This window comes from Crocuta crocuta, unplaced genomic scaffold (assembly GCF_008692635.1).
Source record: "Crocuta crocuta isolate KB4526 unplaced genomic scaffold, BGI_CrCroc_1.0 scaffold339, whole genome shotgun sequence".
Classification (NCBI taxonomy): domain Eukaryota; kingdom Metazoa; phylum Chordata; class Mammalia; order Carnivora; family Hyaenidae; genus Crocuta; species Crocuta crocuta.
The window spans coordinates 2,700,064-2,726,635 of NW_027530357.1; the positions used below are offsets into that span (position 1 = coordinate 2,700,064).

General features: G+C 46.3%; 1 protein-coding gene across 3 annotated transcripts in view; it reads right to left on the reverse strand.

Annotated features, from left to right (window-relative positions):
- The window catches only part of CCDC60 (coiled-coil domain containing 60), a 165,280-nt gene that overhangs the window by 10,433 nt on the left and 128,275 nt on the right, over positions 1-26,572 (reverse strand). For 2 of the 3 annotated variants that reach the window (XM_077765933.1, XM_077765931.1), the window contains exons 5-8: positions 26,292-26,399; positions 15,266-15,356; positions 9,336-9,570; positions 2,900-2,984 (exon numbers count right to left, since the gene is read on the reverse strand). In XM_077765933.1, coding sequence (XP_077622059.1) covers positions 2,900-2,984; positions 9,336-9,570; positions 15,266-15,356; positions 26,292-26,399 — 519 coding nt within the window. The remainder of the gene's footprint in view (positions 1-2,899; positions 2,985-9,335; positions 9,571-15,265; positions 15,357-26,291; positions 26,400-26,572) is intronic. The other variant, XM_077765932.1, reaches the window with a different exon arrangement.

Genomic DNA, 26,572 nt, shown 5'->3' on the forward strand with positions numbered 1-26,572 from the left:
TTTAACAAGAATCCCAGCTGATTTTGATCCCCAGAGACACTCAGAAAATACTGCTAGGAGCGCCTGGGTGGCTCAGTTGGTTGGGCATCCGACTTCAGCTCAGGGCATGATCTCATGGTGTGTGGGTTCGAGCCCCACATCACACTCTGTGCTGACAGCTCAGAGCCTGGAGCCTGCTTCGGATTCTGTGTCTCCATCTCTCTCTGCCCTTCCCTACATCCTTCTGTTTGTCTGTCTCTCTCCCAAAAATAAATCAACATGAAAAAAAATTTTTTTTAAGAAAATACTCTAGCAGATTTTAAGAAGAGATCATCTTCCTAGGTGATGTTATGGCCTGAATGTTTGCGTCCCCCTCAACTGTTGAAATCTTAATCCCCGAGGTGAGGGTATTAGGAGGTGGTGGCATTTGGGAAACAATTAGCAATTAGCACGTGAAGTCAGAGCTCTCCTGATTGGGATTAGTGCCCTTACAAAAGAAACCCTAGGGAGCTCCCTTCCCCCATGCGAGGTTACATTAAGAAGACAACCATCTGTGGGGAAGACTGCCATCTATAGGGAAGGCCTTTCCCAGACACCAACCCTGCCGGAACCTTGATCTTGGACTTCCCAGCTTCCAGAACTGTGAGGGATAAATATCTGTTGTTTATAAGCCACCCAGCCTGTGCCGCTTTCGTTATAGCAGCCTAAACAGGACTAAGTCTGGCTTTGAAGCTGGGGCTGATCCAGTTGGCTTTTAGGGGTTCTTAAAAACCCCAGAATTCTCTGTCAGCCCTGATGGGAACAGATGTGGGGCCTAAATTGAAAAAGGAATCCAGATTCTAAAGCGAGGAGGACAAAAGAAAACCCTCAGCTTTTCTTAACTGTCTCTCTACAGCTCTACGGAGAAGCCTCCAATATCTGCTGCCTCGGGGAGAGATTAGGGAGATTTTTCTCCCAGAGGAATTGAGGCTGGGAAGTTTCAACAGGTTCTTGCTCTTGTAACCATGGTTATTTTCTCACTAAAGTGAATGCAGAGGCCGCACGATGAGTTTTGTGTTCTCATGTGGTTTTGTCTTTTGAAGGCCTTACGCAAGTCATTCATCGTCCGTTCTCCATCCATGCGGTGGGACGTTGGTAATGGGTAGCTGTTAATACACCTGCCTCAGCAAGGTGCTGCGAAGATTCTGTGGGACACTGTGTCTTAAATAAAAGTGCCACCAACACCAACACCACCGCCATCACGTATTGAATGCTTACGATATGCTGGGCAGGTGCTAATATCTTAAATGCATTTTTCAGCTAATTTCTCCAATTCTCATTGAAATAGACATTATTTCCACAACAATCATAATACTTTACAAAGATAAGGCTATTTAATTCTCACTGCATCTCTTTGAGATAGGTTGTTAAGGAGTCTCATTTTACAGAATTGGAATCAGGCTCAGAGAGTTGAAGCAACTTGCTTGCCACCACACAGCAATTAAATCGTGGGAATGGAGATTGATCCTAGCCTCCTTGGCTCCAAGGCCAGTGCTTTGAGGCCACACTATCTCATTTTATAGATGAGAAAACTGAAGTTTAGAGAAAGGCTGCAGTGACCTGTTCTGGGGTTTGGACGCATGTCAGTTTGACTCCGACGCCAGTGTTCATGCTGTGAGTTCTCCTGACCAGGGACATCTGTGGGGCTGCTGCTTCATCACTAGCTTCTGCCTCCAACGCTGATAAATCAGGAACAATGGTCAGGGCCTGAAGGGCCGGCATTGTCTCTCGATGCCTCCGAGTGCCACCCTCTGAGCCCCGATGCGAGTTGAGGCAGCAGCAGATGAATTCTTCATTAGCGAGCAGCGGCGGGTGTGATGCATGTGAAAGTGCTCGGTGAACTGTAATTATGGTAATAACAATAACCAATAAGTCATAGCCGGCATCCCAATGGGCTGAAAGCGATGAAGGACCTCTTCCAGTGCGTCATTTATTTTCAGGAAGTCATTTGCTTACTCAGAAGGATCCGTACTTGGGAAGCGAACTCCAGCTCTAACCTGCCTGCTCTCTGAGGCTTTTTGAGGTCAGAAGTCTCGTGGATAAGGCTTCCTGCCAGAAGGAGGACACGTCAGGTTCAAGTGCAATGCCATGAGCCAATCACATTGGTCACCGGCTTGACACTTCAGAGGATCCTTGTTGCTCTTAGGATGGAAACCAGAATCCTGGAAGTGGCCTCTGAGGTCCCCAGACAGACTGACATGCCTCTGTCCATCCCATTCTGGCTGCATTTCAGTCCTTGAAGGTGCCGGTGTCCCTCCTGACCATGTCTGCACATGTGCTGCCTGAAATGTTCATCGGCCCCCCTCTCCAGACTTTGGCCGGGTAGCTCTTTTTCGTGCCTCATCCACATCTCTTAGGGTGTCTTCCTTGGAGGAAACTTCTCTGATCCCCACCCCCATCGCAGACTAGATCAGATTTCACTCTTATTCACCCTCTTAGCCAAGCTTTCCTTTTATAATGCTTCCTGCAATAATTAGTACCTAGTCTATACATGGCCATAACTATTCAGTAAAAGAGGGGACAAATAACCTTACAACTCCCGGGAAGCAAGGTAGCATAGTGGTTATGAGGACACTTTTTGGAATTAGAAAGGTCTGCTTTCGAGTTGTGCCTTAACTTACCGTTCATTGGCTGGGTGACCTGGAACAAGTTACTTAGCCTCTCTGAGCCTCAGTTTCTCATTCGTAAAATAAAGATGACAGTATCTTTCTCAGAGGGTTTTTGTAAGAACCCAGGGAAGCGATATACATGAACAGAGTACATAGCTCAGGGCTTGTCACAGAGAAAGTGCTCAAGGATTCAGAACTGCCGTGGCCAGTGTCACCAGTATTATTCTGATATCCTGTATTTGCCCCGGGGGGGAGGGGGCAAGAGAACGTACCTGGGTGCCGTTTTGTGCCCCCCATTTTCCATCACAACTGTTCTCCGGGCATCTTCCCGCACCATCTCCAGAAGCTTCTGCAGATCTGATGGGGACACGAGAGGTCATTGTCTAGAGGCCAGAGGGGCTGATATCCCCTGTGCTTCTGTGTGTGGGGAGCTGGAGAGGGGTCTACCGGGGTCTAGGCAGCACACAGTGTTGGGCAGGTTATACACCCAGTGTCCTCTGCCTGCTTACAACCCATGACTCATCGCTTTCCTTCTGGACAACATCTACATTCCCTCCAAGTGGCTGCTGAGGCTCTGCAGGATCCGCTGCTTGTTTTCTCTCCTGTCTCATCTCCCTCCCCTCCCCGACCTTAAACTCTGGTATAGCCAGAGACAAAACGGTTTCCAATTCTGAGAAGAAACCGTCTTGTTCAGGAAACCCTCTCTGGTCCCACAAACCCAAGGTGGTAACCCGGTGATTCACAGGCTGACCTTAGCTCGCACGTTTTGTTTGATTTGATGTAGATGCCCGGCTTTTCAAACTGGAAGGTTTCACATAAAAACCCAGACCCCCCTGCTTCCCTGGACAGGACTCTGAGATGGGGCTCATTCTTGCTGCGCACGGACAGTGACCATTGGGCAGGTGTGGACACTCGGGCTGCCTCATTTCTCCTGCCGCTAGTGGACTTTTCCCCGCATACTAAATGTTGTTGCTGTTTTCCATAGTGGAGAAATACGTCTTTGTACCCGACTGTTGTGGGTTGAAGTGTGTCTTCTCAAAAGATACGTGGATGTCCTAATTACCCAGTATCTCTGCATGTGAACTATTCATATTCTTGTTTGGAAACAGAGACGTTGCAGGTATAATAATTTAAGTTAAGATGAGGTCATATTGCAATGGAATGGGGCCTTAATTTAATATGACTGGTGTCCTTATAACAAGAGGGAAAGACACTCAGGGAGAGGATGGCCTGTGAGGACAGAGGCAGATTGGATTGACGATGCATCTAGAGCCAAGGGCCAAGAGTTGCCACCTACTGTCAGATGCTAGAAGAGGCGAGGATGGATTCCCCACCAAGAGGTTCTGGAGGGAGCATAGCCCCATGACACCGCTTTGGGGTTCCAGCCTCTAGAACTGTGCAAGATAATAAATTCCTGTTGTTTCCAGCCTTATGGTTCACAGTACTTCATGACGCAGCCCTGAGAAACTAATATTGGAAAACGAACTGTACTTGAATATGCTTCAAGAAAAGTGGGACAGTGGAAATCCTACATGTTTTATACGAATACAGATTCACAAGTACCCGGCACTATGCTTGTCATAGAAGAGTCTCGGTCAACATTTGCTAAATAAACAAGTGAATTGCAAAGGAGAGAAAAAGAGGGAAGGACTTGGAAGAATGTGAGCTAGATTTGGGGGTTCAGTGAAGGAGGACAGTGCCAGTGGGGATCCTTTCCACCTTTTATCAGGTGCCTGTAGTCAACGCAAATGCAGGTCTCAAAAGCCATACCTGGAAGAGTGAGGCCCAGTGCTTGCCATGGCCATTTGTATCCAGCCTTGTTTATGAATGCAGTCAGTGGGTGCTTGGGGCAAGGGCGCTCCCCCTTAATGACCTTGGAGCCATCTAGGCTGTGAACAGCACCCTCATTCAGCCATTCTCCACTCTACCTTCTTCATTCTCAAGTAATCTGTCTTCCCAGTAATTTGTGGGCATGATTCTGTTTGGCCTGAATCTGATCTTCCTTGTTGCTTTGTCACACCCACCTCCCTACTGCTGCACATGCCAGAATCCTTGGGGAGTGTCTAGAAGCCTATGAGTAAGGGACCCGCAGCCTGTTCCTCCACTTCTTCCCATCCTCTGGGAACCAAGGAGCAACATCTGACTGCTTCCCCAACTCATATGCAAGCCAGTCTAGGGGTGGGTGGATCCCAGCAAATGACCCTAGTGACCCGACTCTTCGGGCAGCTTTCCTGGAGAATCCTGTAGAAGGCTCCACATTCACTTAATGCACCACAGATTTTTTTTTTTCCTGCTTGCCCATAATGCCCCTGGGAAAGTATGGTGCCTGAGAAAAATCAGGTTCCATTCATCAAGTCCCTTAGTTTGGTTACATATGAATTAGAATAAAGCCTGGGGGCTTGGAGGCCCACGTCTACGCCTCATGGCTACCTGGGAGCAGACATTTCTTTGGAAGGGGAGCAGGTGCCACAAAATAGGGTTTCCCTGAGGAAGACAGTCCTACAGTGGATGCCCACACTCAGAGGAACCTGCTCAGTCCTGGGTCCCCAGAGCCATGGAGAGGACACTACCCACTGCTCACAGACAATGGCATCCTGTGTTTCCAAGTGCCAAATCATACTGCCGAAGAACAAAGAATTCTGACTTCCTTCCTCCACCTTCCATCTACAGCCTCTCCACAAATCTCTCTCTTAAGTGACAAAACTCGTTCCTTCCTCTTTAGGGGAAAAGAGAGGAGGTCTTTTTGTTGTATGGGGTTGCATTGCAGGGGGACCCATCTTTACTGAGTTGCTGTTTAAGTGAGTTTCCCCTCTTAATAGTTCCGAGCCTGGGAGCTTCGAGACTGGCAGGAGGAATGGTCTGGGCTTTGGTTTCTCAAGAATCCCCCTGCCCTNTCCATGGAGAGGCCACAACCTGCTGTCTCCAGTGATTTGCCTCCACAAAGACTTCATTATGCAGCCAGCCCTGGAAATTAGGCCTCAGTCAAATGGTGTGTCTCTCAGAATAGGATTCACGAATTCAGAATAAATTTGAGGAGGTTTTAGAAGGCAGTGCAAGTCTGGGAAATTAATCTACTTTTGTCAAGGCTGTGACAAATGGGATGAGGGTAAGATATAAATAGAGGGAAAGGATGAGGAGGTGGAAGTAGAAAGACTTTTCTCTCTGGGATGTAGGTCTCTGGTGGAAACGCATCTCCTGGTCATTGTTGTACACCAGCGGGGCGCCAGGCTCAAGGTGAATAAGATGTTCTTGCTCCACACCAGCAGGGAGCTCACATTCCTTTCCCCTCTCTTCTTTAGTAATAGAGATATGTGCACGTGCGTGCGTGCGTGTGTGCGCTCTTTTGTGTGTGCATGAGGGTAAGCATTTACTAGACCTATTGTCCAACAGCCAGGTCAGCTAGGTGTGCCCTTGTGACTAAATTCTGGGCAATGAGAGTTTAGTAGAAATGATGTATGGAGCTTCTGAAAAGACTGTTTCAATTTATGTGGCAGTGAGTGCTTTTCTCCTTCACCTACTTTCTTCTGCTTCCAGCCTAGCATGTGGTTGTCATGACTGGCAGTCCAGCCATTTTAGATCATAAAGTGATGCGGAGTATCGTGACAAAGACAGACAGAAGGAAGCAGATTTTCCTGGTGACCTCTGGGAGCCATACCAGCTGTGGACTGGTCTTCTTTAATCTGCAAGAAATATAAACTTTCATCTTTTTTAAGCTGCTATTTTTCAGATCTCTGTATCCAGCCAAAAGGAGTTCCTGATACACTGAGATACAGTTGTAAGTTAAAATTGAGTACTCAATAAAAACAAATATAAGTACTGAGGGAAATGATAGGGAGGGAACCCAGGAGAGTCAGAGAAGACTTCACAGGGAACATTTGAGTTGAGTCTTGAAGGTTGAATAGGAGTCCACCAGACTAAAGTTGTTACAGACTAAAGAGCATTACAAACAGAGGATGACATGAGAGAATGTGCATCGTTTAAGAAGAGGAAAACTATTTGGTGAGGTTGTAGTGCCTGGTGGAAAGTATGAAGTGGCAAGAAGAGCTGACTGAGCCTATTGTAACAGCCTGGGACAAGATCAGATGCAATGTCTTAGAGGCAGTGGGAGTCTTGAAAGATGTTAAGCTGGGGAATTTTGTTTTAAGTTTATTTTTGAGACAGAGAGAGTGAGCAGGGGAGGGGCACTGAGAGAGGGAGAGAGAATCCCAAGCAGGCTCTACACAGTCAGCATGGAGCCCGATGCGGGGCTTGAACTCACAAACCATGAGATCATGACCTGAGCCAAAATCCAGAGTTGGGTGCTTAACCAACTGAGCCACCCAGGCACTCCTACGTCAGATTTTTAATTTAGAAAGTTCCTTCTGGCTCAACATGGAGAAGAATCAACGGGCAAGGGAGGGCATGACAGGAAGCGGGGAGACTAGGAACATTTGCTGTCATGTAGGTGAGAGGTAATGAGACCGTGGACCTGGGGTTCCAAACTCAGGTACCGAGAAGTGTCAGGTACCAGGATGGATGACATGGGCTAGTGTAAGAAAAATCAACTTTCATGTGACCTGAGGGCTAGATTCTGGCCTCATCACTTACTAGATGTGTGACTTTGGTGGAATAATTTAATCTCTCTGTGCCCCAGTTTTCTCATCTACAAGACAGGCATAAAATTATTGTGAGGATTCATTGGATTTACATGCGAAATATATACGTTTATATATCATACACACACATATGAATTTATATATACAGTTAGTATGTATATATGAGAAGCTAGAATAGTGCCTGATACATCAAAGTCTTCTTAAACATTAACTCTTATACTATCGTCATCATGATGATCATCATCCTTATTCTAAGGAAAATAGTAGGGCACATGAGATGATAAATGGCTATGCACTTGGCCAATTGGGAACAATGATTGGGGGTACTATGGAGTGGTGGGGGTTGTGGAAAACTAGCCAGCACATGCCCCACCTAAGAGGGGCAGCTCCAGTTGGATGTTGTGCAGGGTTGTGGGTCCACTCCGTCCATGGTGGTGGTGGTTTTTTTAATCAAAATTTTTATGTAAAATCTCTCAATCTTAAAATACCACCCCATTTTTTTTTGGTGAAGAAAGCCTTGTGTGTTAAATGAAATGTAAGTGGCATGAACTAGCCTACGTGCCTCAGTTTTCTATCCCTAAACTAAGATGAAAGCAGTGGGAATGAAGAGAGAGGTTCAAAAGAGTTTTAGAAAACAGGACAGATGGGACCAGTTAGCTGGTTAGATGTAGGAGGGAGGCAGCCACTGGGGACGGGTCTGCGGTGTCTCGGGGGCCTGGAGAGATGGCACTGTTCACCCCTCTGCTCATCACAGACGCCTTCCCCCTCTGCTCCCTCCTTCCTTCGGCATGCCCGCTGCCTCTTGGGAGGACTTGGTGCCATTTCCAGGCCGAGGCAGTTCTTGGAGCAGGGGGCACTTCTCTTCCTACTTAAGAGCAGGGCTTTCGGGGTTGAAAGACACACAACATGGATATAACATTGATAACCACGTAGACAGCTTGAAAAGAAAACCATAACCTGTTGGCCCTCTACTGAAAACCTTTCAGAGACTGCCTATTGCCATTGGGATCATTCTGAAGTCCTTACCTTGCCCTACAAAGGCCATGCCCGCTCTGACTCCTGCCTCACGCTGGCTTCCTAGCCTCAGGTCTCAGCCTAAGTGGTCAGAGCTGAGAAAGCCTTTTTTGACCACTGGGCTAAACTAGCCTCATCCCCACCAACAGTCTCTTTCTGGCCCATGTCTTGTCTTATTATCTTCTGCTCCCATATTGTCTGCAATTGACTTGGTATTAGTGGTTTTGTTTATGATCTGCCTTTTTCTTCTAAAACATTAGCTTGGGGGCACCTGGATGGCTCAGTCGGTTGAGCATCGGACTTCGGCTCAGGTCACGATCTCGGTATTGACGAGTTCGAGCCCCGCATCAGGCTCTGTGCTGACAGCTTGGAGCCTGGAGCCTGCTTTGGATTCTGTGTCTTCCTCTCTCTCTCTGCCTTTCCCCTGCTCATGCTCTCTCTCTCTCTCTCAAAATAAATAAACATTAAAATTTTAAAAATATTAAAAAGAAACAAACAAAAGAAAGTAGACTTGTGGTTTTCTGGAGCCATGGGGTGCAAAGGAGAGGAACTGCCAGTGGATATGAGGTTTTCTTTCAGTTTGACTGAAATGTTCTAAAACTAGATTGTGGTAATAGTTGCACAACTCTGCAAACTGACTAACAGTCATTGAATTGTACACTTAAAAAAAGTGAATTTTATGGTATGCAAATTATACCTCCATAAAGTTGTTTTAAAAAGTCAACACTGCATTTCAAAAACTTAGTATGAAAAAACATGAAATATCTCATTAATAATTTTATATTGATTTTGTGCTGAAGTGACAACATTTTATATAAGTTGGGCTCAATAAAATATAATTATTAGAATTTTAAAAGGAGCAATTGATGACCATTGGCTGCCCCTCAAGGAGAAATTGCTCAGAGTAACCCAAGGTACAGAGTATATTTCCAGTCTTCGCTGGGGGAAAGCAAAAGAGACCAAGGAAACTGAGCAGGGCCAGGGGACCTCTGTGTCTCTTTTAACTGAGTGGGGGTGGAGGTGGAATGAGAGGGGTTCTTGATGTCTGGCTTCAAGGCAAGGAACCAGGCAGACTGCTCAGATCTCGGGTGGGACTTACTGGCGTGGAGAGGTTCTTCGTCAGGCTTGGTTGAAGAGGATTCATTGTCCTCAATGTCCTTGCTGCCTGTCACCTGGGTGATCACACTCTGGGGCTCATCTGAGCCGGGGTTCATGGAGACCATACTGCTCTGGGGGGATGACCCCCCACTGGTCCGAGACAGACTGAGGGTGGAGCCTCGCCGGCTTGATTTGCGGTTGGTGACACGCAGTGCAGGCACTTTGAATTTCTTGGTCTGAAGGAAAGAGAGAAGAAGGAGGTGGTCTCAGAAAGAAGGGAGGGAGGGTAGAATTATGGAAGGAGGGAGGGAAGGTAGAAAGAAGGGAGAGAGAAGAAAAAGGAAGGGAGGGAAGGAAGGAAAGAAAGAAAAGAAAAAGCGAAAACCTGGCTCTGAACGTAAATTTCTTTGGGCTTTTTCCAAACACCATGAGACATATCCTGGGTCTGAAGTGACAGTCTGTCACAGATCAAGATAGTTTAAAATGTGTATTTTTTTTAAAATATTTTTTAAAGATTGTTTTTAATGTTTATTTTTGAGAGAGACAGAGCACAAGTGGGGGAGGGGCAGAAAGAGAGGGAGACACAGAATCCCAAGCAGGCTCCAGGCTGAGCTGTCAGCACAGAGCCCAACCTGAGGCTCAAACTCACGAACCGCAAGATCATGACCTGAGCCAAAGTCTCACACTTAACCGACTAAACCACCTAGGCATCCTTTTTAAAAAATCTTTTTATTAAAAAAATTATTTACATTTATTTATTTTTGAGAGAGAGAGAGACAGAGTGAGAGCAGGGGAGGGGCAGAGAGAGAGGGAGACACAGAATCCAAGGCAGGCGCCAGGCTCTGAGCTGTCAGCAGACAGCCCTACATGAGGCTGGAACTCACAAACCACAAGATCATGATCTGAGTTGAAGTCGGACATTTAACTGACTGAGCCACCCAGACGCCCCTAAAATGTGTATTATTTGAAGCAAACATTATGGGACTTATTCTATTCAGAGTGCCATGGTTGCCCACCTAGTCACCACAGGAAGCCAAACACGTGATCCAATGATGTTACCGGGGACCAGGAGAGCTTTTGACTTTTTTTTATGTTTTTAATGTTTATTCATTTTTGAGAGAGACAGAAAGAGACTGAGACAGAGAGTGAACTGGGGAGGGCAGAGAGAGAGGGAGACTCAGAATCCGAAGATAGGCTCCAGGCTTTGAGCTGTCAGCACAGAGCCTGACACGGGGCTCGAACCCACGAACCGTGAGATCATGACCTGAGCTGAAGTCAGACACTTAACCAACTGAGCCCCCCAGGCGCCCCTCAGAAGAGCTTGAGCTGATTTAGAAACTGTGGGAGGAAGGGTCTCATTTATTTAGCTGCTTCTTGGTTTGACCCCCAAACTGCATGTATCAACTTGTTCTACTCAGTTGATGCCAGGCCCTCAAACAATGAAGATTTGTGTTTGCTGGGATCTTCTGAAGAATGTGAGATGGAGAAAATTCTATACCTGACGTTTAAGAAGTAAGGTCTGGGGGAAGCTGACTTGTCTGATGGGATAGCACTCGTGGGAGGAAGGGGAGCCATGGTTGTGGTGGACAGAAGGGTCTAGGTGACAAGCCCTTGAAGGTCATAAGGGGTAGGTAGGGAAAGTCCCGTAAGGGAAATGTGGACTTTTGGGAGGAAGGGAGTCAGAGAGGATGGGTTACGGGTGCGTGTGTGTGTGCACGTATGTGTGTGTTCACACCAGTCTTTTGCATGATTGGTGTCACTTCTAAATCTACTGTGCAGGGTCATGTCTTCATTTAACTCATGACCCAAGTCTTCCAGAGGGTGTTTTACTTGCCCAAGGTCGCACACAGCTAGCAAGTGTTGGAGTGGGGATTCAAATCCAGGTCAGGCTGACACCAATGCTAATTATTATGCCTCACTTGAAACTACTTTAAGCAATGCCCTTTTCTCAGTGGCATTGACAATTCTCTTGATCCCATTCTGATGAAAATACCAGATTTACAGTGAGGCATAGTAGGTCCCCAGCGGCTCTGGAGTAAGAACTCAGTAGCGCCCTGGGCTTTATTTTTTGCTCAATTAACAGAAACAATCTTATTTGAGAACATTTATGTATTTATTTTTAATTTAAAAAAATTTTTTTAAATGTTTTTATTTATTTCTGAGAGAGAGAGAGAGAGAGAGATACAGCATGAGCAGGGGAGGGTCAGAGAGAGAGGGAGATACAGGATCTGAAACAGGCTCCAGGCTCTGAGCTGGCTGTCAGCACAGAGCCCGACGCGGGGCTCAAACCCACGAACCATGAGATCATGACCTGAGCCGAAGTCAGACGCTTAACCAACTGAGCCACCCAGGCGCCCCTATTTTTAATTTTTTAATTTTAGAACATCTAAAATGAAAGCTCTTGCAGTGTAGACTGAGATCATCTTTCAATCAAACTCACTGTGTTTGATACCCTCAGAAAGCAGATAGGGAGAAGGGACAGCACTGAAGGGCAGACCAACATCTAATAAATATGTAACAGGGTGGAGAGAGTTGTGTCCTACAGGATTCATATCACAGAGTCCACTGCATGTGGGCAGAAGTCATTTTTTGATGGCTACCTTGTGGGTGGAACTCCGCGCCCAACCCCCCTCCCCCCCACCTCTGCCGGAAGAGAGGAGGATCTTCCTGGTTGAACAGGGGAAGGAGAAGGTGGGTTTACCCAGATCTCCGAGGGGACATGTGGGTTGCAAAAATAACTGTGACAAAGAAAAAGCAAATGCCCACAGTTGGCATGTTCTCCTTCTTTGTGAAATCAGGAGCTTGATACAGCATCCCCTTTGTCCTGACATTGCAACTGGGGATAATACTTGTGGAAGTCACCTCATCCGATCTCTGGAACAATATGAATTCCTGGCTCTGGAAACCAGAGTCTGTAGATCAACGTCATTTATGAAGGCTGGACACCTGTGTCCCTGGGGGAACCTGGAGTCTGGCAGTGAGCACTGGACTTGGAGCCGGGGCGGGGGGATGGGGGGGGACCTCAGAGGGCCCTTGAACAAGCCACTGCTTTGCCTCAGTTTACCTATGAAACAAAGAAAATCGACTGGGGTGGTCTCAAGGAGCTTTCTCCATGTGATTCTTCCCAGGGCGAGGATTTCATTCTGTGCTCCTAAAGTTGCCATTAATTAAAATTCAATTAACAGCCTCAGCCAGGAAATCCGAAATGAAGGGCTGACACTTCTGATTAATTGAGAGTGGCAGAAAAATAAAATGTGGGGGGAAGATGTGACAGGCAGCTTTAGCATCTTGCTTGCCCTTTATTGAACTGACTCTGTCTGAATTGACTTAAATCCCCAACTGCTTCTTCTCTAATTTTTATATTTCACTCAGGAACAGTGTTAACTAGCTGCTGTGTTCCACCTCAGTAAGGACTGCTTTTGGCAACAAAGGAAAAGATTTCCCTGAGTGATTCCTTATACTTTTTCAGAAGCAAGGGTTTCAAACTGGCAGCCCACAGGGGGACATGATTAACTGCCCAGAATTTTACAAATTGGGGAGATTTTTATATAATGACCTAGGTTATTGGACTCTCTTGAAAATGATCAGCCCCAGACTTCCATTCTCACGTGGCAAAATGGCTAGAGCTGGGCAGAAGTTCTTCCCTTTAGCTGAGCGGGAGTACCTCCCTTTGCCACAGACCTCACCACTCCCTATTGCATTACACCCACCCTGATTTGTTTTCATATATCCAGTTTTCCTGGTTCTTACACCAGCGCGGTCTTGGCACAGACAAGCTCTAAACACACAGAAGAATATCAGTGGCTGTGGGAGTTGATGGGAGCCTCTCTTTCAAAGCTCTCATTTTAGAGGTACAGAAACTGAAGTCAGGAGAGAGGAAAGGACTTATCTGAAGCACACGGGGTCACAGTGGCTAAGCTAGGTCTCCTGACTCCTAATCCAGTGCTCCCCTGTCTTCAGAATGGACCACACTTCAGCCCAGAGTTTGACCTATACATTTCCTAGGGAATTCAATTTTGTGAGAGTCCCAGTGTGGTGACTTACCCTCCCCTGATGCAGTTTTTGTCATAAATATTCCTGGAAGACATTTTTTTTTCTTGTAAGGTTTGTGGCTTCTGCTGTTTTTTCTGTGCATCTCTGGAGACAGGTGCACACAGTATCTCCATAGCAACTTTCTGTGATAAAAAATAAAGGCTTCCACTTCTCAGATCTAGGCACGCCCTGATGAAGGAGCGAGAAAATAGTGCAGCTCTTGATGAGGGACAATTATAATTGTGACACCATGGAGATCATGCATTTGACAAGCTCAGTGTTTAATAAGCAGTGTTTCATGAACAGACCCAGGATTAACTCTTGGCTGTGCCATTACCCAGCTGTGTAACCTCATGCAAGTTGCTTGGCCTCTCTGAGCCTCAACTTCTTCCTCTCCCAGCTGAGGGTTAGAATTGTGCCCCTGGGGCAGAGCTAGTTAATATACCTAAAACGTTTCCTCAGCATAGAACCTGGCCCATTGCAATTATGTTAAAAAGTGGCTTCTAAAACTTATATAACCATGGGGTGCCTGAGTGGCTCAGTTGGTTAAGTGTCCGACTTTAGCTCAGGTCATGATCTCATGGTTCTTGGGTTTGAGCCCCATGTCAGTCTCTGTGCTGACAGCTCAGACCTGGAGCCTGCTTGGGAGCTCAGACCCTCTCTCTGCCCCTCCCCTGCTTGTGCTCTGTCTCTCAAAAATAGATAAATGTCAAAAAAATTAAAAATTATATAACCACAATAATTATCAGCATTTTACCACTTTTTAAAAAACCTTTTTTAATGTTTTATTTATTTTTTAAGAGACTGAGAAAGACAGAGCACAAGCGGGGGATGGGAAGACACACACACACACACACACACACACACACACAGAATCTGAAACAGGCTCCAGGCTCTGAGCTGTCAGCACAGAGCCCGATGTGGGGCTCAAACCCACAGACCATGAGATCATGACCTGAGCCTAAGTCAGATGCTTAACCAACTGAGCCACTCAAGCCCCCCTACCACTTTCAAAGTGAGTTTGCATGGTGTTTCCTGAGGTTCTTTACTAATGTGAAGTAGGCAGGGGCGAACATTATACTCATGTTGTGGAGAAGGACACAGGAATAGCAAATATTCTAGGTGCCTGCTCTTTCAGCCACCTTTATTTATCTAAATATTAGCTCTTGTCAGGACACCTGAGTGGCTCAGTCGATTATTACATCTGACTCTTGATCTCTACTCAGATCATGACCTCACGGTTCGTGGGTTCGAGCTCCACATTGGGCTCTGTGCTGATGACTCAGAGCCTGCTTGGGATTCTCTTTCCCTATCTCTGTCCCTCCCCCACTTGTGTGCACACATGAACCCCCCAAAAAATAAGTAAATAAATTTAAAAATATACGTTACCTTGTTTGTTGGGTAGATGAATGTGGGAAGCTTTGGGTTTGGAATCGTTTTGAGTGAAAAGAATAGACCTCTTGATGTTCCCTTAGTGGTGAATATGTGTTCTTGTTTGTAGAAGACCCTATCTGTTGAGTCACCTACTTCTTATTTTCTGGCTGAGTTAAAAAGAGACTGAGAGATCGAGAGAGAGATGACTGGTATTGATTAAAAACGTGGAGTGAGGTGAGTCCATTTCCTTCCGGTGACATCTTATTGAGCAGTTCCTCAGCCACTCCTCCCCTTCCCATGAAGTGGTGTCCAGCCAAATGTCATGTCTCCCGTAATCCCCAGATAACCGTTTTAATTAAAATTTACAAAACCCATCCACCGGCATGTGGTTCTGACTTCTTTTCACTCAGAGAACCAACTAGCGGGGGGGGGGAAAAATCCCATCAGAGAAGAGACTGGCAAAAAACGCTTCCAATACAAGTCGGGGCTGGTAGCCAGACCAGAGCGTCGGGTGCTGGTAGTTACCTTAGGCGCTGTCACAAAGTGCTCCCACCTCTGTCCCATGGACTTGTCCTTATTGATTTTTTTTATTGTGCTCTTGCTTCCACCCGGGTCCCTGAGTGAGAAAACAGCTTAATGAGTTTTCCATTCCCAGAGCCTCGGCTTTACTACAAGTTCTTTAAGAAATGCAATAAATGGATGATGGATGGTGGCTGTTCTCTGTTATGGTTTCTTCCCCCACCACTCCCCCCACGTTTGAGTGAAGAAGGAGAGGGACAGTCCTCCGTAGCTGGGTCTTGCCAGTGAAAACTGAGGTTAGGCGAGACCACCGCTTACAAGGTGGGAGTGAGGGAGGTGAATATATTTGTATGCATTCTGCATCTATTTGCGATTTGGACTTGGGTCCTCTCCTAAACTCCAGGGCAGGTCTGCAGTTACTCCTGGGGAGGTGAAGTGGGGGTGAGGGAGGTGAATATATTTGTATGCATTCCGCATCTATTTGCGATTTGGACTTGGGTCCTCTCCTAAACTCCAGGGCAGGTCTGCAGTTACTCCTGGGGAGGCGAACTGAAACGCATGTTCATTTCTGAAGCTGCCTGCTATGGTGTCCACGAATCCTACCATGAGGGGCACTTGTGAGTTACTCAGAAAGAGTATTACTGAGGGGGCCTGGGGAGAGACTGTCGGGGCAGGCTGCACAATGAAGATCACTGGATGGGAGTGTATTGAACAAAACTCTATACGATGCTACATGCAAGATGCAGCCTCACTGAATCATCTCAGTAAAAGCTTGTGATGCAGTCACCGTTATCCATTTTACAGACGAGAAAACAAACAGGGGCGGGGGTGTTCAAGTCACTCACCCAGATACAGATTTGCACTGAAACTAATGACCCCTACTTGAATGGGTCCCTGCGGAGCCCTGTACCCAATTTTCCACAGTAATTTTCTATTCGTTTTCTTAAAGCACCACCCTCCCCCTGTTACCTAAACTTCAGGTACCCTAAAACCTGATTCCTTCCCTCAGGGGTTGGGAACTTTCTGAGTATGAGACTGTACCTCCAGTAGGTTTTGTTGGTGATGTGCCCGTAAGCCCTCATCTGAAACCCATCAGACCAGATGTGTTGCCACGTTGGCGTTTGGGGAAGGATATATGCTGCCTGTGCCATATGTTAACGTAATCCTTCCAGAAGCGGGGACTGGGACAGCATCCTGTAACCAGACACGTTGCTATTGCTGCGGTGATGTACATGACTATTTACGTTAGGTGGGATAAAGACCTGCAAATGATTTCAAGTCAGATTTTGCCACCAAGTCAGTTTGGTTCACGTCAAAGCTTGCTGCAGAATGAGTTATGGAAAAATTGTTTTCAGAGACTTTTGAATTTTGGACTTGGGGCTCCAGAGCAGTGGATCTCTGTTGATAAGCAAGCAGGAAGACTCAGTGTGTGCGCTTTCAGTTCCTTCTACCTGTCAATCAATGGTCAGTTGGGGCACCTGGGTGGCTCAATCGGTTAAGCCTCCACTTAGGCGCAGGTCATGATCTCATGGTTCGTTAGTTCAGGCTCTGCATTGGGGTCTGTGCTGACAGCTCAGAGCCTGGAGCCTGCTTTGGATTCTGTGTCTCCCTCTTTCTCTGCCCCTCTCTGGCTTGCACTCTGTCTCTCTCAAAAACAGATGAACATTAAAAAAAATGATCAGTTGATCTATTGATCTCTCTTTTCATCCATCCATCCATCCATCCATCCATCCATCCATCCCTTTCTTTATGTCCTTTTTCTCTGCAGAAAGGGTTTTGGATGGTTGGCATCCTTTAAATCATTTGGCTGGCTGTCACCTAGTATAGAACAGGGACTTGAGGAATGGAGGTGGCCAGACCAGGTTGATGAGGGAAGGCACTGACAGGGGTCTAGACTTCTCAGGGGCTGCTGAGCCCTGATGAGGGCAGGGGGAGATGTTCAAATATAGGAGGTAAAAGTTGATCAAGCTCAGACTTGGATAAGATGGGCTTCTCATGGCACGAGGCTCTGGGTATTGGAATCAAAGGCTTTTCCCATTCCAGATGTGGAGGGGGGGAGGGGGAGGAGAGGTGTGCCCTCCCCCATGGCAGGACTTTGCTAAGTATCTACCAGCCCGCAGCCACATCCCAAGAAACGTGCATAGGCACCAAGGTGGGAGTCAGGCTGGGGAGGGCGGGGCCGGGTGAGAATGTGCCTTCCAGCTTTTTGTAAGACTTTATGTTTGATTACACAATAAAAAGCCCTCTGAATAATTAACAGTGAAGCTCATTTAACGTTGGTTCTGCCTGCTTCTCCCCCGAGTAATCAAATTAGGGAATATTTAAAATCCAGCCAGAGGAAGGAACAGCAATACTTCAGTCCTATAAACAATATTTAAACTAGCGGCGCTTTTGAAGTCTGATTTAAGGCTCACCAACTGGAAGCTTTAGCAGTTTCTGCTTTGGAGTATTTCTTTCAAGACCACAGGGCTTTTCGGCTCTTTCCTTTTGCTAACGCAGCTCCTGCTATGCCTCTAGCCTTCTTCTTGAAGTTCAAAAGCAACCCCCTTCCCCTTTTAAAATTAAATCTGGTCCCAGCCAAGCTTTCAAAATCTTAAATATTCAAGCCCGATTGGGAAGATGGGGAGGCTTTCTGTTAACGCTGACTTCCTAGATGACCCAAAATCTATTGCGACTTCAGGCAGCAGGTAAATGAGTTAGAAATGCAGCAAGGCTCTCAGAGATCTTAAACAGCCCTGCACCCTTGCTCATGCAAAGCCACTGATAAAGAAAGGGCCCTGGTTAGACAGAATCAGTCTCTCTGATGTTTCATTCTCAGTAGCAAATAACCCAAAAAAGGAAGATCAAATAGAGGCAGGAAAAGAAGTAAACCACCTGTGTTTCTTTGTCCACAGGGGGCTGGCTGCAGCCGTGTCCGAGATGGGCACAGCCAGTTGACTGTCCTTCCCACCGCTTGGTGGGATGGTCATGAGCGCTGTTTACAAAATAGTCCCAGGTCTTTCTGGCTCCTTGAGGACCCGGGTAGCGCTGTGACTTGCTTTGTTTAAAAGCGCGTGAGTGAAAGTGACACGTGGCGTTTAGGGTGGATGCTTTAAGGGCCAGCTCTCAAGGCAGATTCCCTCTGCTGCCAAGTCGATGATAGAAGCTTATATTGAGACTGAGCTCCTATCAGCCTGGGTCCTTGAGCGACTAAGGAGCACAGCCCCATGTTGATGACCTGTAGGGTGAGCCGGAAATGCACTTGTGTTGCGTTAAGCCGTTGAGATATTTAGGCTTGTTCATTCTAGCAGCTTCACTTAGTTTACCTAATTGATGTCTCTGACATACTGTTTGTGTGACTTCAGGCAAGTCTCTCTGAGCAACAGGACGAGGGAAGCAGTGTATGTGGGTGGTTAACCGTGGGCTTAAGAATCAGGTGGACTGGGTGTTCGAGTCCAGTGCCTGCCCTGTTGCTTCTGAGGTGTGTGTGTAAGTTACTTAGACTCTCTGAGCCTCAGTGTCCTCATCTGTAAAATGGAGGGAATAATCTTAGCTATGTCAGAAGATTGCTGTGAAGATGAAATTTGGGGCTTTTTAGGGGCTTGGCAGGGTGCCTTGTACAGAGAACTGAATGCGGTTCAGCTGTTAACAGGATGCTTTTGTGGACAGAGGTCTTAGCGTGGCTTGGAGGAGGGGCCGATGGTGGGGAACGAGGCACTGGTGCAGATCCATAGTGGGAGAAGTAGCTACAGTTGTCAGACCATAATTCCCCCTGCTGAAGCTTTCTGGGGGATCCGATTCGCTAGCAATCAAGGGACGAAAGTGTTGAGCCCCGTCGCATCTCACTTCACTGTACCCGCCAAGCACATTTTGTTCCTAGCGAGTCACTTGAAATGCCTCTCCACAGAAGCAATCAGAGTGGTTTTCTCAAATACTTCACCCTCTCTTTGCGAATCCTTGTGTGGGGTAAAACACCTGCTTCTTGGAGCGGAAAGCCTGTAGGCTGGTTTAGAATGCGTTCATGCGTCCGTGACTGAGTTTGGAGACCCGAGGTAACTGCTGATTGTGCACCAGGGAGGGGACAGAGCTCAGAGCTCCCGAGGTCTCCCAGGCAAGTCAGGTCACCTCCCTAGTGATGGGTGCTCCCATCTCCCGCCACGGTCCCCTGCTCCTGCAGAGATGTCCTCTGGAGTAAAGCAGGGGAGGCACTTTGCAATTAAATTAGTGCAGAGAGGAGAGCAGGTGAAATCCGAGATTTCACTCAAATGTCACCTCCTGAGTGAGTCTTTCCCGGATGACCCAATTTAAAAGTCACCCCCAACCTGCCACTGACATACCACCCCTTCAATTTCTTTGTGACATTTGATGCTATCTCACAGCATCTTGATTGTTGCATGTTTATTATTATCTGCTCTCCCCCACCTCCCCTAGAACAGAAGCTCCAGAGAACAGAGATGTTGTCTGTTTCCTTCACTGCTGTATCCCCAGTAGTGCCTGAAAAAAGCAGGTTTGAGGAAAATGAGTTTCCGGGGTGGGGTGGGGGTGGGGCGCACATGACAAGGGAAAAACAACTTAAATATACTAACTGCTATTTTTGCCTGTTGTTCAGAATGATGATGCATTTTTCCCCCCAAGACTGACGATCTGGCAAAGACTTAAATTTCTTATAGGACTTGGTTAAATATGTTGATAAACTACACAGTCACTAAAAGTGGTTCCAATATGGAGACATGGTTCCCATATGTTAAGTTAAATACCAAAGCCATAAGTATAGAATGGCCTTTTTTGTTGTTTTTTTAAAAGAAAATGATACGTGCACATATCATATCATCGTGGTAAGCCGCAGCCCCTTTTGTATCCTGGGGGCCCCCTGGCAAATACTACGTTGCGACAAAATCTTCTTTTTGTTTTTTGACACCAGACTGTGCCCTACATTAATTGAAGACTTTGGGGCTTTAGCCAGGAACAGAGAAGACCTTCATTTAGTGGTTAAGCATGAGTTCTGGGCCACTGGGCTACCAGAATTCAAATTCTGCTCAGCTTTTACTAGCTATGCAATCTCGAGCAAGTTACTTAAATCTTCTGTGCCTCAGTTTCCTCGTCTGTCAGTTAGAATGAGGCTCAAATGAAGGAAAGTACTCAGAGCGGTGCTTGACTTCCTCAGAAGCACCCAGATGTCAGCTATTTGCATTATTACACAGGAGTCAGATTTAGGAGCCTGCATCATGTTTGAAACATCAAAGTGTGGTTGCCTTTTAGCAATCTGTTTTTTGTTTTGTTTTGTTACTGTTTTTTAAAGGAATAGCAGGTTCTTCATGCCTGGGCAGTTCAGCCCTTAAGTGTATGGATTTGTTTTTAAACGTTTATTTATTTTTGAGAGAGAGAGAGAGAGACAGAGAGAGAGAACGTGAGTGGGGGAGGGGCAGAGAAAGAGGGAGACAAAGAATCTGAAACAGGCTCCAGGCTCCAAGCTATCAGCACAGATTCACTTGCGGGGCTTGAACCCACAAACTATGAGATCATCACCTGAGCTGAAGTTGGATGCTAACCAACTAGGCCACGCTGGCACCCCAAGTGTCTGGACTTTCTTCATGGAAGTCAGGATTATACCCAGCTGGACTCTCCAATTAAGAGTGGATGCGGTAAAGTCTCTCTGGGGCAGCCCTAGGCAGTAAGACATAGATGATTGTGCCGCTCGGTATGTAAAGGCCCATTCATTTCTAGTCAGTCCTTGTAGAGTTAATCTCTAGAAAAAAATACCAATGGAGGGTTATAACCCTTATCCAATTCCCAAATCCAGAGGGTGTTGAAAACCAGAAAAATTTTGGGGCACCTGAGTGGCTCAGTTGGTTAAGCATCCGACTCTTGGCTTCAGCTCAGGTCACGATCTCACAGTTCCTGAGATTAAGGTCTGTGCTGTCAGCACAGAGCCTGCTTGGGATTCTCTCTCCCTCCCCTGCTCTCTCTCGCTCTCTCTCTCTCAAATAAATAAACTTAAGAATTTTTAGGGGCACGTTGGTGGTTCACTTGGTTAAGCTTCAAACTCTTGAGTTTGGCTCCGGTCTTGATCTCACAGTCTGTGGGTTTGAACCCCTCACTGGGCTCCGCACTGATACCAGAGAACCTGCTTCGATTCTCTCTCACCCTCTCTCTCGGCCCCTCCCTCATTTGCTCTCTATCTCTCTGACTTATAAATAAGCTTAAAAATAATTTTTAGGGGNTTAAACAAAAAAAATTTTTTTAAATAATTTTTTAAAAACCCAGAAAAGTTAATAACTTACTTGGCAGCAAAACATGACCTGAACTGATGGGAAGCTACCAACGACCTTTATTTATCTTTATTGTGTGCTTAGTGTAAATAGTCATTTTTTTTTTTTTCCTGCAGAAATACAATGTTGGATGATAATCGGCTGCCCTGTCNAAAAAAAGCAATTCTGAAACACAGCTGGTCCTGAGGGTTTGGATAAAGACTTGGGTACCTTTATATATAAAATAAGTCTTATTTTGCCAAAATAGAGGCTTGCATCTCTGAGAGAAGGGTAATTAGCACATCTGTTATTGAAAGCTCAGTTTCTGCTCTCTCATGGACCCAATCATCTTGTCAATTGAGATAAACTCTCCTGCTGGCCATGAGATTAATGAGGACGCTGGGAAATGATAATGTGTTTGAATTGCCACATGATGAAATTGGGAAAGCCTCCCCCACCCCATTCAGTAAAGGAGAGACTCAGATGCAACTCATACTGACATCCTAAAATCTGTCATCTGTCCATTCATCCAGCCATCTACCAGTTCCAGCCCAATATGGATCTCCCCGCAATTACAAAGATCATCATCTGCTTGTAGCACGGTAGCTGCCAATTAGTAAACTTTTGTTGCCTGGAGAAAGCCTGTATTGAGGTATTGAACCATCCCACTTTCTTGCTATAAAATCCATAAGAGGGCAGGATTTGATCTACAGCCATCATCATGCCCTAATAGAAGAGAAACCACTGGGATCTGCAGGTCCCTGATGATGGATGTTTCCTTTTGGAAAATGCAAGGTGGGTGTCAGGGCTCAGGGTTTGTGTTTCAGATGCTTGAATATCAGGTGGTGCTGTTTGCTTGATGGTGGAAATTCAGGAAACAGGAGAACTAGAGGTTTCTCTCTTGGGGTCATTCCCTGGATTGCTTATTTTTGCAGACCAGATTTTGGTTGACTTTGCTTAGCGTTTTTTTCTGTCTGTATGTATGTTTGTTCATTCTTCCAGTGACATGGATCTCATCTGTTGGTAAAACTCTGCTCAGAAGTTTCTTTCCTTCCTTGTCTAGAATTTCAGTGGTATTGATAATCATACAGCCAACTGCTCTTTGAAATGGGGATTTTAATCTTGAATAGCTATCATTTAGCTGTGTTCTCAGTCATTGGGTTAAATGCTCTATTCTTTACCTTGCTCGATGTTCACGATAATTCTGAGGCAGGAACCCATATGATGGATGAAGTAACAGAGGCCCAGAGATTTTTTTAAATGTTTTTATTTATTTCTGAGAGAGAGAGACAGTGTGAACAGGGGAGGGGCAGAGAGAAAGGGAGACAAAGAATATGAAGCAGGCTCTAGACTCTGAGCTGTCAGCACAGAGCCCAACTCAGGGCTTGAACCCACAAACCGTGAGATCATGACCTGTGTTGAAGTCGGATGCCCAACCTACTGAGCCACCCAGGCGCCCCAAGGCCTAGAGATGTTAAGTGACCAATACACACCTACTAAGTGGGAGAGCCTGGACTCATCCATGTCCTTGCTGTTACTCTTAATTCTTCTGGGCTTTAAAAAATGCATTTGAAGATTTGGGGAAATTTGAATTATGGTATCAGGATGAAACATCATCAATAGGGATTAGGCATTAAAGAGAAGACATCCTTCTCCCTTCCTGATACCTAAAGCGTTTTTCTGGCACTTTTTAGGAAACCTAACCCCTTGCCCAGACCCCACCTTCAGATTCATATATTAAAAAAAAAAAAATCAATCCCCCAGAAACAGTGTGCTGGAGTTGACTCATGCTGGCTCACAAGAACTGAACGTGTTCCCAGCCCCAGGTTCAATGGCCTCACGTCAGTCAGCCTGAAATCAGCCTTGGCTGGACTATGCCCACCATGGATATTGGCATGGCTTTTCCTTCTTGGAGAACTGTTCTGTTTATTACACATTTACCAGCATACCACTGACCTCAAACTAAAATCACCATCGGGAGCAAATGGTTCACTAGAAAAAAACAAGCCCCAGCAAATACTCTGACTTCCCGTGGGGATCTTTCTGGATGTATTTTTCTGTCAGGCTGATCTGGTTCATGTTCTGCTCTGATAGAGCTGGATATCCGTGGGTCCCTGATGGAATTCTGCCCTCACAAGTCACAGGTAGAGCCTCCACTACTCTCAATGTGGCCACTCTGGGTTTTTTGTTTATTTGGTTGGTTTGGTTTTACCATAGGTAACCCTTTTTGGTCACATACTGGGCACATTTCTAAAACCAAGCAAAGGAAATAAAGATGTTCCTTTTTATTTTCTCAAACCAAGGCCTACATTATGTTCTTGCCTCAGTTTGGGAGACTGGATGCCCAAGTGTTGGAGGCAAGAGTATTGCTGCTCGTAGCTTGCTCGGGGACGTGAAATGCTATTAGGAGTCCACTGGCCGAGGGGCTTTTTTTCTTAGAATCTAAGCAATCAACTGTGAAAAAAATTAGATGTTGCTTTGACCCAGAAATTCCATTTCTCAGAAATCTAGCCAACAGAAATATTTTCAACTGGGTACAAAATGTATGTACAAGGATGTTCTGTGCAGTACTATTTGAAATGGCAAAAACTTGGGAACAGCCTTTAGTGCCCCTCAGTAGATAAACGGTTATCTAAATTATGGTCCATCCATAAACATAGGTAACAATTTCTTTTTTTTTTAACGTTTTGTTTATTTCTAGAAGAGAGAGAGAGAGAGACAGCGTGAGCAGGGGAGGGTCAGAGAGAGAGGGAGTCACAGACTGAAACAGGCTCCAGGCTCTGAGCTGGCTGTCAGCACAGAGCCCGACGCGGGGCTCGAACCCACGAACCGTGGGATCATGACCTAAGCGAAAGTCGGACGCTTAACCGACTAAGCCATCCAGGTGCCCCTAGGTAACCATTTCTTAATGAAGGACAGTATTCTGTTTACAGGATGGTGGAAACTGCCAAAAGAATGTGGAAACTTTGTATGTCCCATTATGGAAAGATGTCCATAAGACACTTTATAGGGGGAAAAATATAAAAATGTACAGGACAATATGCAGAGTATGATCCCAATTCTGTTTTTTTAAAAAAGTATGGTGTATATATACTAGTAAGGGGAAGGCATTAGAAAGTTCGGGAAGGAGGAAGGACATACCTCACATCTTTAAAAGGGGATTCCTCTAGGAAAAATAATGTGTGGGAAATGGCTTAAGGCTGTGCTTTTCAAACAAACTCTGTGAACCACAGAGATACTTTGGAAACAACTGGGGTAACTTGTGGGGGATGGGAGAGAGTTGGAGGGGCCCTCGGTCCCTCAGGTCTCCCAACCTCCTACTTCATGTAGAAGCTCCATTTTGACAAATTTATTTTATACTATCAGGGTTTCCATTTTAAAACAAAGGAGTTTCTGCTGCTTAAAAACAAATAAAAGTTATAACCCAGAGCATTAAGGGAATTACAATTTTCAATTCATCCCAACCCAAAACATGCAGTCGATCAATTGGAGTTACCAGTCCATCAATAGACGTATGATTTATATTTCTGGTTGCATTTGACGTTAGTTTATCTGGGCTCTAGTGCATGAGATGAATTAGGGCAGGGGGTACGGAAGGGGTTTGGGAGGTGGGTGGTAAATACCCTCAGGAGGAAGGAGTTAATTAAGATTCGGGAAGAGAATGGAGTCTGAATTCTAAATTCACCTTGTGGGGGGGCGGGCAGGGCTGGGAGAAAGAGGTCATATTAGTTTATTGGTGTGAGAGTGGTGGGCTTCCCCTTATGGGGGCAGGGGAACTATTTTATTTCACTCAGCATGGGATTTTCACGAATGCGATTCCCTAAGTCAGGGTCCTTTCGCTTCTTCCTCCTTCTTGAAGACAGCATGCCTCTCTTTAAAGAGCCGATGCTTTACATGCCTGCCTGTTCCTTGTTCTGCCTTGTGCGTGCAGTGCATTTCCTGCAGCAGTGACCTCAAGGCTTCTGCACAGACCCCCTGCCTCTCGTAGAGACACACCTAACACTTTACTCAGGCGGGATCACAGGACTGAGAGCTTCAGCCCAGCCGCTCCAGGACCTGAGCTCTGAGTCCAAGTGGAGAAACAGCCGCCAATATATGTTCAAACAAACACACCTTGAGAAAAAGAAGTCAAGCAAGAACAAAGTGAAAAGGAAGAGGACACAGAAGTGGGAGAAGAAGGAAAAGGAAGAGGAGCAAAGAAAGAGTGGTGTTGGGGAGGAGCGCCTGGGTGGCTCCGCTGGTGAAGCGTCCAGCTCTTGATTTCGGCTCACGTCATGATCTCATGGCTCGTGGGTTCAGACCCCGCGTCGGGCTCCATGCTGACAGTGTGGAGCCTGCTTGGGATTCTCCCTCTCCCTCTCTCTCTTTCTCTTTCTCTCTCTCTCAAAATAAATAAATTTTTAAAAATCTTGAAAATAAAAAAAGAATAGTGGTGGTCCAAGAAAGAGGTGGGGAGGAGCCTGGCTCTACAACCAGTGGTGTGCTGGTCGTGCTGGCCAGTCCCCGTGCTGTCAAGAAACCAGTGTGGCTGGTTTATTCCAAGCGTCCAATGTGACATCAGTGAACGTGGAGCTTGGGAGAGTTTCCGGGAGGAGACACACACCGTTGGCTCCCACAAGCCTCTATGGCCTCTGTGCCCTGGCTCTGAGCTCACCCCTGTCTGGAACCCACAGAGCACATCAGAGAACTCCTAAAGTAACCCACCCACCACAAAATAGCAAGAGGAGGGGAGGAACAGACAGGAGGCCCTCCCCCAGCTGCACAATCTGCTACTAGTTTTGGCAGGTTGAAGGGCTGAGACCTACTTTGGATTCCAGCAGGTGATCACCGGCTTCATAGTGTGGTGGGTGTGGTCGATAGTCAGGGCCTCCAGGAGCCAGTGGAGGGCACAGAGCTGGCGGAAGAGGGGCTCCCTGCAAAGACAGAAGGGGGGTGCACAGTGGGATCCTGTTGGAACTACATCCTTCCCCGGAATGGCCACAGGGACAGTTGTGCTGGCTTCCAGTCAGAAAGGCAAGGTAAGTTTTTCCCATACCTCAGCTCAATGAGCCTTTGCAATGGGCCCGTGAGGATATTCATCGGCCCA